We start from the raw sequence: 12,101 nt of genomic DNA on the forward strand, positions 1-12,101 counted from the left end.
AGTTGAATATTCTCACATGAACACACGGTTCCATCTCCCACCGCCTAAGAGGCCTGCTATTCATTAAAAGCTCAGTGACACTGCTTGCTGACTGGGTTAACAAAACTTGAATATGAGAAGATTCAAAGAACACATATAAAAAACGTTCTTTTGAAATTGATATATCTAAATTGAAAACAAACCGTATTCAACACACACACACAAACACAATACACACACAAACCAGATGTAATCTGAAAGGGCATAAAACAATCTAAAGAAGTCTTATTATTCTACTTGCAAGTGGTCTCAGAAAGATTGGTATCCTTAAACGTAGGGGTGTTTTTTTAAAAAAAAGAGTAGAATGAATGAATGGTTTCCTAGCCAATCAATTAAATTGAGCCTCCATATCTAAAAGCAGCATACTGCTGAGAAAACAGGTGATGGGTGCCAACAGAAACGGAACACCCATGCTATTTATGCTCTGTTTGTTAACCTTCTAGAAGAATCTGGCTAAGTAATTGCAGGAAAAGCCAGTAGCTCAGAGCCAGAGTATATGCTTTGTATACAAAAGGTTCCAGGTTCAATGACCCAACAGTTCCAGGTAGGGCTGTAGAGACCCCTGTGTGAAATCCTGGCAACCTGATGCCAGTCGCTGTAGACCAAGTGTGTAGAACCCGTGGTCCTTCCTAATGTTGTTGGACTCTCAGCTCCCATTGACCTCGGCCAACATAGCCAATGGTTCATAGAATCCTAGAATTGCAGAGTTGGAAGGGACCACAAGGGTCATTGAGTCCAACCCCCACCCCCCACCCCACTATTCCAAGAATCGTTCACCCAACAAGGGGCTCGAATAATCCATCAACCTCTGGATTGATCGCAGGTTCTCCATCCCTGTCATAGACAGGGATCTGTGTGAACAGATAAAAAGCAGGTGGAGTGTTGCTTTAGAATTATTATAAGCTGCATTTGGCTTCTGTGCTTTCATTGCCGTCAATAGCTTTGCACTATCACAGTTACGGGGGGGGGGGGCACGTCGTTTTGAAAGCAGGGACAGAGCGATTTTGCTGTGCACTGGACTTAAAAAAAATTAAATACTGGCAACTGAACCGCTGAAGGATTTGAGGGCTGTTTCACACATGATTCCCACCCACCCCCATATGTTGAGATACAATAACTTTTATGAAGGGGGGAAAGCATGCACTTATGCATGCAAAAAATTGTGCTAGTGTGTACTTTGCTATGTGCTGCAGCTTCTGAGCGCAACCTAACCATGGCAGTGAATATGGGGGAACTGGAAGCATAGACGTAGAACCCTGTCCAAGGCATGAGGGAATTCCAGTGCGCTCTCTCTCTCTCTCTCTCTCTCTCTGTGTGTGTGTGTGTGTGTGTGTGTGTGTAGGGCTCTAACGCTGGTCTGGCAAATCATTGTGAGCTGTATGTATAAGACTGTCCCCCATTAAGTCTGTTTTTATATATAATAGAGTGAATGCAATATGTCACCTTTGTCTTTCCTGAACGATGCCAGGAGAGAATTGGGACGTGTTTATGCGTAGAATCGAGCGTGTATGTTTGCTTCACTCGAAGGAAGGAAGGAAATCTTTGTAGAAAAGAAGCTTTGGAGAAGAATTAAACAGCGGAGGGAGGATAATGAGAGAGATTTTGTAAACTTTAAGGCACGTCTCTCTCTCTCTGTGTGTGTGTGTGTTTGTGTGTGTGCAGCACTGCTGCTTAGAATCCTGAGGCAACTCTTATTTCTATTTTATATCTTTTTTAAAAAGTGTTTGTCTTCCTTTCTAAAGGGACGTTATTATAGGAACGGCAGCTACTGGCTGCCTGCTTCTGTGCTTGCCTGCATTATTTTGCAAGGCTGCCGGGAGTTTTTAAGCTGTGTGAGAATCCTGGGAGTTGGTGATGTCAGACTGGTTGGGTCATTTGAAGGTTAGCAGCCTGGGAAGGGTTCATGGAAAGTTCACTCGCATATATTAAGCAATTCAATCTTTCATTCTGTGTGACACAAGTAGTAGGAAGTGAGCTGTTCGCAGGCAGAAGGATCTATTCGCCGGCAAAGGGGGATCCAGAGCTCACACCGAAGCCTGTTTTCTCTGCAAAACTTGGACGCTGCACAGGATATTTTTTAAAACACCTATTCGGTGGAAGCTTGAGAAGCAAGAAGGCTCCTTCGAGGTTTTGAGGAAGAGATGGAGGAAAACTGAAACTTGGAAAGCTCCCTGCTTCCCCCCTCCTATTCTGCCGGATTGGCTGAACAGGCTGGAAAATGGTAAATGATCATTTGGATCAATTACAGGCTTTTAGCTGTGTTGTCTGTCATAATTCATGATTCTGGTCTGGGAAAAAGACCAACAGCCTACGTGCCAAAAAGGGGGCAGAGTTTGATGGAGCTGGAGGTACTTTCCTATGCCATTTCCCTCCACACCTAACGGAAGGCACTTTTCCAGACCTACTGTGGAGGGGGAATCATGTTTGACTGCATGGATGTCCTAGCAGTAAGCCCTGGTCAAATGCTGGATTTCTACACTGCAAGTCCGTCTTCCTGCATGCTCCAGGAGAAGGCTCTCAAAGCATGCTTCAGTGGATTGGCACAAACAGAGTGGCGGCACCGGCACAGTGCGCAATGTAGGTCCCGCGGTTATTTTGATCCACTTTCCCCCCTCTGCTTTATTTATTTGCATGATGTAATAATAATAATAATAATAATAATAATAATAATAATGGCCGCTACACACACAAACAGGTGAAAGAGGCATCCTTTCCAAACCACAGCTATTCAGATATGTGGTTGTGCATACAAATTCTTCAAACATTTTGAAAGAACACCAGCCTAGGTGTGCTTTGCTTTTCCCGCTTGTAGTGTTGCTTCTCTAGTGAATTCTTTGCATCTTGTAAATAGTTCATGGAGGAAATGGATTATTATTATTATTAATTTATCATTCAGTGTAGGTTGTGTGTAAATTTTCCTGATCTGTACAGGCTCTTTGCTCTTCTAATACCCTGTTTTGAATTTAGTCTATCTCTTTCCCCCCAGGTGCCTTTTAACACCTAAGCAACCAGTTAATTTGGCAGTGTGCTGCCCTGTGACTTTAGCCTCAATAGGGTGGGCAGAATTGGGAGTTGTAAAACTCCCATAAATGTTTTCCTTTTTTTTTTCTGGGCGTGGGTGGGGAGAAGAGGCAATATTTCTTTGCATTGACCTTGCTGCCACCTTTCTCCTTTTTACTTTGTTGCTCTAAGAAGTCCCTGTTTTTGCTAGAAAACTAACTGTGAACACCCCTTGTGTTTCCCCATCAATTATCTCAGCGCTTTCCGAATCTGTTCAGAGCCTGGGACTTCAGGAAAAGGGAGCTGCTTCTTTGCCGGCGCAGGTTTTTTTAAAAAAAATTGCTGTTTGTTATCAGATCTTGACATAGTGCTGGGGAACATAGGTGGCAAACAGCGGCAATCCTTAATCTTACGTTTCGAGTCTGAGAAACAGCAAGAAATAGCAAAGTCCCAGCACCACTTTCTCTGCATTAAAAGAAGAAAAAAACACCCCTGAAGGATGCTTCATTGCTCTGACACTGATTTAGATAAATGATGGCTATCTATCATTTTTCTTAACATACTCTTTGACACCTCAATGAGGCATTGACTATAGAAGTATGTTTGATATCATTGTGATTCCTAGGTATCCCAGTTGCTTTGAAATAGGTGGAGCTTTTTTTCAAATTCAGAGTGTTTAATCCACAAGGGAAGAAAAAGAAATTGGAATTTTGTTCAGATGTGTGGTACGAGCATGAGAGCTAATGCTACAGTCAACATATTTTCATCACAATTCAGTCTCTGTTAGCATTGGACATGCAAACAAAACTTAGAAGCTAGTCCCTGAAGAATTTAACATTTTCGCCTCTTTAGGAAAGTAGAGGCAAAGTCAAAAACAAACCCAAAACAAGCAGATCAGACAATGTAGCCCAAATATTTTCTAGGCGTTTCCACGTTTGCAGGTTGAAAGACTGTGTTAATTCTGTATAGCTAACTGAGAAAGAACTTTGCTGAAGTTTGTAAGTATGTTCTGGAAAGTTTTGTTTTCTTAGCAAGTTTTCTATAACAGCATACTTTAGGTATTTAATTTTTTTGACAATATCAAACTTCTAGAAAAATAGTTTAGAGAATTTACTGCTGGCGATCTGTTTGAAGTCTTTCACAATGCCATTAATTAGAACCAGCTTTTAAAATATGTACGGTATATATGCTGCCTTTTCTCCTGAGCAAGTTAAATGGTTGTGTGTGTGTGTGTGTGTGTGTGTGTGTGTGTTTCACCATTAGCAGCAGGCAGCAAGTGTTAAATGTGTCATTTACCTAGAGCTGGAGATAAGGAAAGAGGCTGGATTAGAAGAAGGGAAGCCAATCAAAGGAACTATTAACCAGAAAAGGGGGGGGGAGGTATAGCAAAGTGCTTTCAGGAATTCACAATTTTGTAAGGACCACAGCTTAAACTGCAATGTTGTTAAACTTTTAAACTTTCAGATTAGCATTTATCAAAGCAAGCCGGGAATGCAGGTGGTTACACATCATGCATAAAGTACTTTGGAACTCTTAAATTGTAAGCAGAGTTTTAAATACCTCGTCTTTCAAGCCCCCCCTTCAAGTTTAGTGGTTAAATGTATTACTTGGAATTCTAAAAGTGTGAAGTCAACATAGTGTGTTCTGCAGCTGCAGGGAAAAATAATGTGTAGCTCCAACGACAAGTATTTCCTTCTTGTGCTAAGTCCTCTGTTGTTAGTATGAACAGTCAGTTCATATGATAAGAGTGAGTCAAGCTTATTTGGGTTTGGCTGTATAAATGAGCCTTTCTGCAATAGTTGATTTACACCTGGGTTGCCATGCATCTTCAATGGAGATGAAATTTTAGGATGCATAACAGCTGCATTAATCTCAGAAAAGAGCAGTAGTAGCATCAACATTTCTCTCCAGAAGCAATTCAGTCAATAAAATGCTTCATCCAGAATATGTAATGCCTTAACTACATCCTCTTAACTCTTATGTGTTTAAGGTTTTGGGGTAGAAATTTTGTAATCATTTAATTTTCTCTCTCCCCCCCCCTCCCATAGTGTGTGACTTAAAACTATGCGAAAGTCTTTCTCTAAAGAAAACAGTGTTCTTAAAGAAACAGAGCAGAACCGTGATTGATTGCCGTTTAAAGTATTACCAATAAGCTCTTCCCTTTAACGGTTAAGAAATCGGGGTCAGTGCACCATAATCAAAGGGATCGACTTGAATTAGTGAATTAAGTCTAAAGCTAAGATTACATAAATACTCTATTTTATCTTAAGGTAAAATACGGATTTCTGTTTCACTGGCAGCCAAGTGTGAAGGGGTTAACTTGGAACTTTGGAGAAATTTCAGATACTTGATTATTAAGATGAAGAGATGATTTTATTTCATGTTGCCTGATCAGAAATAAAATAGTATGTATGTATGCAACTAATGGACATGCTATTTCTGTCTTTTGATGGTCTTGTTAAGAAAGATGTAGTAGTTAATCTGATAATAAGAAAAGCTTTTCTGCAGATATTACACATTTTAAAAATAAAGCACTTGAAGCAGTCAGTGGATGATAGCCAATATTAGTTTTTCTCAGAGCAGAACCACAAAAAGTTACCGGTAATTGACTTATTTTGGTGGTTCTCTTCCTAGTATGACTTCAGTTACAGATAGGTAGACGTGTTGGTCTGCCATAGTCAAAACAAAAAAAATTCCTTCCAGTAGCACCTTAAAGACCAACTAAGTTAGTTCTTGGTATGAGCTTTCGTGTGCATGCACACTTCTTCAGATACACAGATCTGAAGAAGTGTGCATGCACACGAAAGCTCATACCAAGAACTAACTTAGTTGGTCTTTAAGGTGCTACTAGTATGACTTCGTTAGATGTCACCCATTGCTGAGCTTTTTAAATACTGTTGATTTCAGTGAGAAAGTGAGGCACATGCTTAACAGCACAATCCTATGCATGTCTATTCAGAAGTAGGTCCCACTGTGTTATTACCCAGTAAGCCCCATTCTGCAAGTGTGTTTAGTGTTACGGCCTGAATTGCTCCGTTGGAATGAATGGGACTTAATAGTGCTTAATTTAGAATAACAAAGCTTCCCAGTAAGATTTTATGTTAAATGAAGATGATAGACTGCAATTCTGTATAAAACCTGCTGTGAACAAAACCTGCAATCCATAAAAATTCATTGCTAAACTTCTGGCGGCTTGTATTGTTTAGGACTTTGTGAATTCTTATGCTATCCCGGTTATAAAAAAAAAAGCCCAGAAACATCTGTCCTAACATACAACTCAATGCTTTATTATCTTTCATATCTCCAGTCAGAATGTAAAAACAAACACATTGAAGTGCATGCCTGGAAATCTACATTCCTAAGTATTGAATTGCAGCAGGTGCTGTTGGCAAGTTCTGCATTTCAGCTGCAGAAGGCAAGGTTTATTTTTATGCACCTTTCCTTTATTTAAAGTTTCAATGCAAGCTCCTAATGCAGAGATTAAAAGGAAGCTTTTATTTGCTGCAAATTTTCTTAAAAGACACTTGATCCCTGGTACTTTAATTGGATCCAAACTAATTTAATGCACTTTTGAAAAGCAATGAAATCTGAGTGTCTTGAATTTCTCTCTATGTCACAGTATAACTTGTTTGTTTTCCTCCAGACTATCAAACTTTTTTCTGTTTAAAACACACACACACACACACACACACACACACACACACGTGCACATGCATGTGAAACCTTGATGCTGAAGTTAGCATTCCTTTACATTTTTAAAAAACTAACAGTTTATGTCAGCTTTTTCCTATAGTGTAACAAACAACATTTTCATCACAAACTGCTCCCCTCTCCCAACACACACAAATCTTACCCTTTCCCCGCATCTCCTTCTGTGCCCATTCGCAAAGTGGATATGTTACGGAATCACGTTACCTGCATCCATTGTACATATAAAATGTACAAAACAGGCCCATAGGATATATTAACATACCAAATCATGCAAATGAGCGAATAATACACTAATGGGGTGGGGGGTGGGAAAAGCCACATTCTTTTCTTAACCCTGCACTGAGCTTAATTCTTAAACTCTTACGTTAGCTTGGCTGTGTGCAACCAACTTAAAACGCCTGCCAAATATCTTGAAAATTACCTCCTTTATGAAGTTTGGAATAGGACCACCCCCTATCTTGTGTTTGATATGGCAGGCCCAATTCATTGTTCATTTTAAAACTGTGACCAAAGCAAAGCACCCTCTAGTTTTGTACAAGGCACTCCTGAATTTGAGCATCTTTTTAGCTGACACACATAGCGTAATGTTCACGCTAATAAAGCAAGGAAAAGTAGTGTACTCTTTACATACACCACCCAAGTGTGTGTTCCCCAAGCTGCTGCTCTACATATGACTTTGGTTGCCTGCTTACTCTAATCACAAAGTGCATCTGCGTTAGAATTCAACTGCTGTGTCTCTTACATTTGCCATGTTGCTGTTTTATATAGCAGGCAGATTGAGTTCGTGTTAATAACAGTGCATTTGAACCCGTGGCAAAATGTTTTGATGCCTATCTCTGAATTCCTAGCTAGGCAATGTGTCTTTTCCCCCAAGAAGCTGGGCTCCAAAATCAATGTGGGGTTCAACAAGCGTAGTCAGTGAACAGGATACAGATGGCAAAAAATAAAATAAAATAAAATCCAGCAAAGAGGAACTTTCCAGTGGCTTATGTAGGGATGTTGTCGTAGTGGGTGTGTCTATGGCAAACCTGTTCTGTGTGTCTTCCAGCATGGAAACTGCTTTAAAGCAGGCTGCAAGATACAGACCCGCACACAGATTGAGAAAAGCTGCTATGCAAAACATTTTTTAAATTTTATTTATTTATTGAATTTATATACCACCCTATACCCGGAGGTCTCAGGGCGGTTCACAGAAAAGATCACAATATATAGAATCAAAATAACAATAACACCCCCCCCCAAAAAAAGAGCCACATTTTAAAAGGGCATAGGATGTTCATCAGGTCAACCAACATTTCCAACAGGAGTCCATTTAAATGTTATCTAAAAAGAATACTGCCAAGAGAAGTTGAAACCCAGTCAATTAGAATAAAATTAAAGCTTTCACATGCTGCTTTTGTGCCTTTGCAGCCTCATTTTCCCAGTGCATCCTAAAGGCTACATAAAAGATGTGTCCGAGCTGAAAAGAAAGCTGTTTTCAAAGTGGACCTATTGTACACAGTTGTCTGCAAAGAAAGCCAAACCCACACAGCTGAACTCCATATGATCAGGGAGCCTGGCTGTGTGGGTGTCCTGCTTGCATATAGACTTGTGGAGTTGGAAGGGACCTCGAGAGTCATCTAGTCCAACCCTCTGCAATGCAGAAATCTCCGCTAAAGCATCCATGACACATGGCCATCCAGCCTCTGCTTAAAAACTTCCCATGAAGGAGAGTCCACAACCTCTGTTCCACTGTTAAACAGCTCTTACAATCGTAAATTTATTCCTCATATTTAGTCGGACTCTCCTTTCTTGTAACTTGAAGCCATTGGTTCGAGTCCTACCCTCCAGAGCAGGAGAAAACAAGCTTGTTGCCTCTTCAATGTGACAGCCCTTGAGATATTTGAAGATGGCTCTCATACCTGCTCTCAGTCTCCTCTTTTCCAGGCTAAACATAACCATCTTCTTTAACTGTTCCTTATAAGGCTTGGTTTCCAGACCTTTGATCATCTTGGTTACTCTGCACATGTCTCAGTTTGTCAACATCATTCTTAAATTGTGGTGCCCAGAATTGGACACCCTATTCCAGGTGTAGTCTGACCAAGGCAGAATAGAGTGGTCCTCTTCCTTCCCTTGAAGTCACTGTCGTGGAAAGAAAACACAACATCGGGGACAAGGCTAAAAGTTCTGCCTGCTCTACGCATAAGTAACATGTAAGTAGGTCTGCAGATACTTCCTTTTGCCTTCGTTTTATTGTTCTGTGTGAATTTTGATGTTCAGTGCTTGGGCTTTATCAATAAGTCAGTCTGCATCATTGTGGAATTTCCCTTCAGATTTCCCTTCAATGAAATACATCTATCTTGTTTCCTATCCTTTGTTGACAAATAAAGGGCTGTAGAGTAAAATCAAAGGACTCCAATCATATTGTTGCAACTCCAACATGCATAGCTTTAAGTGGTAGCTTGAGTGCCCACTGTTAAGTATCTAGAACATAATATTTATTCATGAATATGGGTGTTATTTTTAGATGTGAGCCTTTTTACAACCAGTGAATAGACCCCTTTCCCTCAATCCCACACATCATAATAGTCTTCGGAGCATAATTGCCTTTGAAGACAAGGATTTAACAGCCCAGACCTTTGTACATTTACTTAGAATTAAATCTCCCTAAATCTCAACTGTGCAGAGAAGACTGCAGTTGTGCAACTGAAGGCTCACAACACTGATTTTAAACAAAAAGTTGTGATCCACCTAAGATTGAAGACTTGCAAAGAGGTGGAATTCAAAGGTTTCTATGACTTGTTTGGTTGGAGTCCTGGTATGCTGACTGTTTTTATGCAACAGAAATAGCTGTCTTTATGGATGCATAAGCTGCCTTGACTTTAGTGGTACTTGAGCTTGTGTAAATAAGCCCAGGATTACATCTGAGACGTGTCATTTCCCCAGAAATTCTGGAAGTATAATAATGCAGGAAAATGTAAAGAAAGTGTGCTGTTTGTAGCAGATGGGAGTTTAGTCTCTTCAGCTAAACAATGCTGAGTTACTGGATCAAAAATTCTTATTTGCAGCGGGGGTGGGGGGCATGGTTTATTGTTACACAGAAAAATAGTTATTCCCGATGCATGGGGAACTAAGGGAACCCTGTTTGCCTGTAGACAAACATTTTTAGCTATGCTTTCAGTTTAGGGCAGCTCAAGCTCTGGGAAGTGTAAAGGACCCAACATAGCCTTCTGTTTCACAAAGTCAACTTCCTTTGGTTTCAAATGCATTCTCAGGGAGATGAGATTAGTATTTGCTTTCATCGCCATTTCAGTAGCGTGTCTCGTTTGTTTCGGTCTTATTTCCGTTGTTTTTACTCAAGCTGTCAATTTAGCCTGTTTTCAAATATTTTAACAGATGCACCTCTTTAAAGCTGTCTTGATTTGTGACGGAATGCCAGCTCAGTTTTATTTCCTTAATCTTCGTTAGAGTGAGGAAAAGAAACGTTTCAGCCCATTTCATACAATAAACTTTTGATGGCCCAGAAGGAAACAGCAGCAGTGGTGTATTTGTTGCTCAAAGTAAGGATCTTCAGTAGTTCACGTCTTCAATAATTCGCAATAATTTCAGCTTGTGTTGATAATTCTTTTTGAATTAAAAAGGAATTTAATTCTATTCCCAGAACTTAAATGATAATGGAAAGTGTGCTGTGCACACACACTGGCGACACCTGAAATGGCTGCTGCTTTAACCACTGGTATTTGGGCATATAAAAGTTTAATTTGAGGGTTGGAAATGTTTGCATAACTTCCTTTATCCCAGATTAGACCAATTGTTCATTATCCCAGTTCTGACTGGCAGCAGAACTATAGTACTCCAGAGGGTGTGGACTCCGCATTAGCTATTCCTATTAATAAAAACTGGTGTGGCAGACAAATTCTGGCAGTAACAGAGTTATCTTCTTGTTTTGATCCATTTCCAAAACATAACTGTTGCCTTAAGATGAAGAATAACATTTGGATCTGTTTGAATGGGATTTCAACTGGCTGATAGAATCCTTATCGCTTGGCTTTGACTTGTTAATTTGCTAGGCATACTCAACACTACATTAGTTACAGGTGATTCATTTCCACTCCATACTGTTGCATACACAGACTCAGGGTGCTAAATGAGTCAGCTTTTTCCCATTCTTGCAAAGCGTATCTGTGAATGGAGCATGACTCAATTGAGCTTCGTGATACAGAGCAGTAGTATTACTGGTGCAATTAATATAGAGTAGATGAGAATATGCATTATATATATATATATATATATATATATATATATATGTAAAGGTAAAGGTACCCCTGCCCGTACGGGCCAGTCTTGACAGACTCTGGGGTTGTGCGCCCATCTCACTTAAGAGGCCAGGGGCCAGCGCTGTCCGGAGACACTTCCGGGTCACGTGGCCAGCGTGACATCGCTGCTCTGGCGAGCCAGAGCCGCACACGGAAACGCCGTTTACCTTCCCGCTGGTAAGCGGTCCCTATTTATCTACTTGCACCCGGAGGTGCTTTCGAACTGCTAGGTTGGCAGGCGCTGGGACCGAGCAGCGGGAGCGCACCCCGCCGCAGGGATTCGAACCGCCGACCTTTCGATCGGCAAGTCCTAGGCGCTGAGGCTTTAACCCACAGCGCCACCTGCGTCCCTATATATATATAGCTTTACAAAATACTCCAAAATTTGCTTCTCCTCTCTACTTACTTGGGATGGGGCTTCCTCCCTGGGCATCGTACCATTTTCAGGTGGGCTGCTTGGGCCATATGTGCTGTGCATCACAACACAGAATAACAGAACTGTAGAGTTGGAAGGGAACCCTGAGGCTCATTTAGTCCGACCCCCTGCAATGCAGGAATATTTTGCCCATTGTGGGGCTCAAAACCATGACCCTGAGATTAAGAGTCTCATGCACTACTGACTGAACTATCCCATCAGTGTTTTAACACAACGTGCTTCTAGCTGGGAGGTTTAGTGCATGGATTTGGCTGGTTTGATTGCTAGCAGATTTTTAACAATCCTTCCATATTACCTGACAAATGTCCTGCACCTTTCTGCTTTTTTTCTTCTAACTAGTGGAGCGGGGCAGGAACAGGGCAGACCATGTGCATGACTTGGGCTTCAGCCTTTCCCATTCCCTCAGAAACCATTCTCCTTGCACAAAAAAACGCAAGTTATTATAAATGGGGGAGAGGGGTGACATTCTCCTCATCCCTCCCTTCCCATCCTGCAACAAGAATGCCACAATTTCCAGAGTGAACGTGCCTGAGCAGATAAGCCAAACACAGCATGTCTGGGGGGCAGCAGAGTATTCATGCGTTTATTGGATGCAGGTGGAGCTGTGGTCTAAACCACTC

At 41.1% G+C, this 12,101-nt stretch overlaps 1 protein-coding gene across 9 annotated transcripts in view; it reads left to right on the forward strand.

Moving 5' to 3' along the window:
• Positions 1 to 12,101, forward strand: part of RARB (retinoic acid receptor beta) — a 357,399-nt gene that overhangs the window by 250,938 nt on the left and 94,360 nt on the right. The window contains exon 1 of one of the 9 annotated variants that reach the window (XM_079947369.1): positions 2,024 to 2,616. The exons of the other annotated variants lie outside the window; for them this stretch is intronic. Coding sequence (XP_079803495.1) covers positions 2,460 to 2,616 — 157 coding nt within the window. The 5' untranslated portion in view covers positions 2,024 to 2,459. Of the gene's footprint in view, positions 1 to 2,023; positions 2,617 to 12,101 lie in introns of those variants that run through there. 9 annotated transcript variants of the gene reach the window in all.

Source organism: Podarcis cretensis (assembly GCF_951804945.1).
Source record: "Podarcis cretensis genome assembly, chromosome: 12".
Lineage (NCBI taxonomy): Eukaryota > Metazoa > Chordata > Lepidosauria > Squamata > Lacertidae > Podarcis > Podarcis cretensis.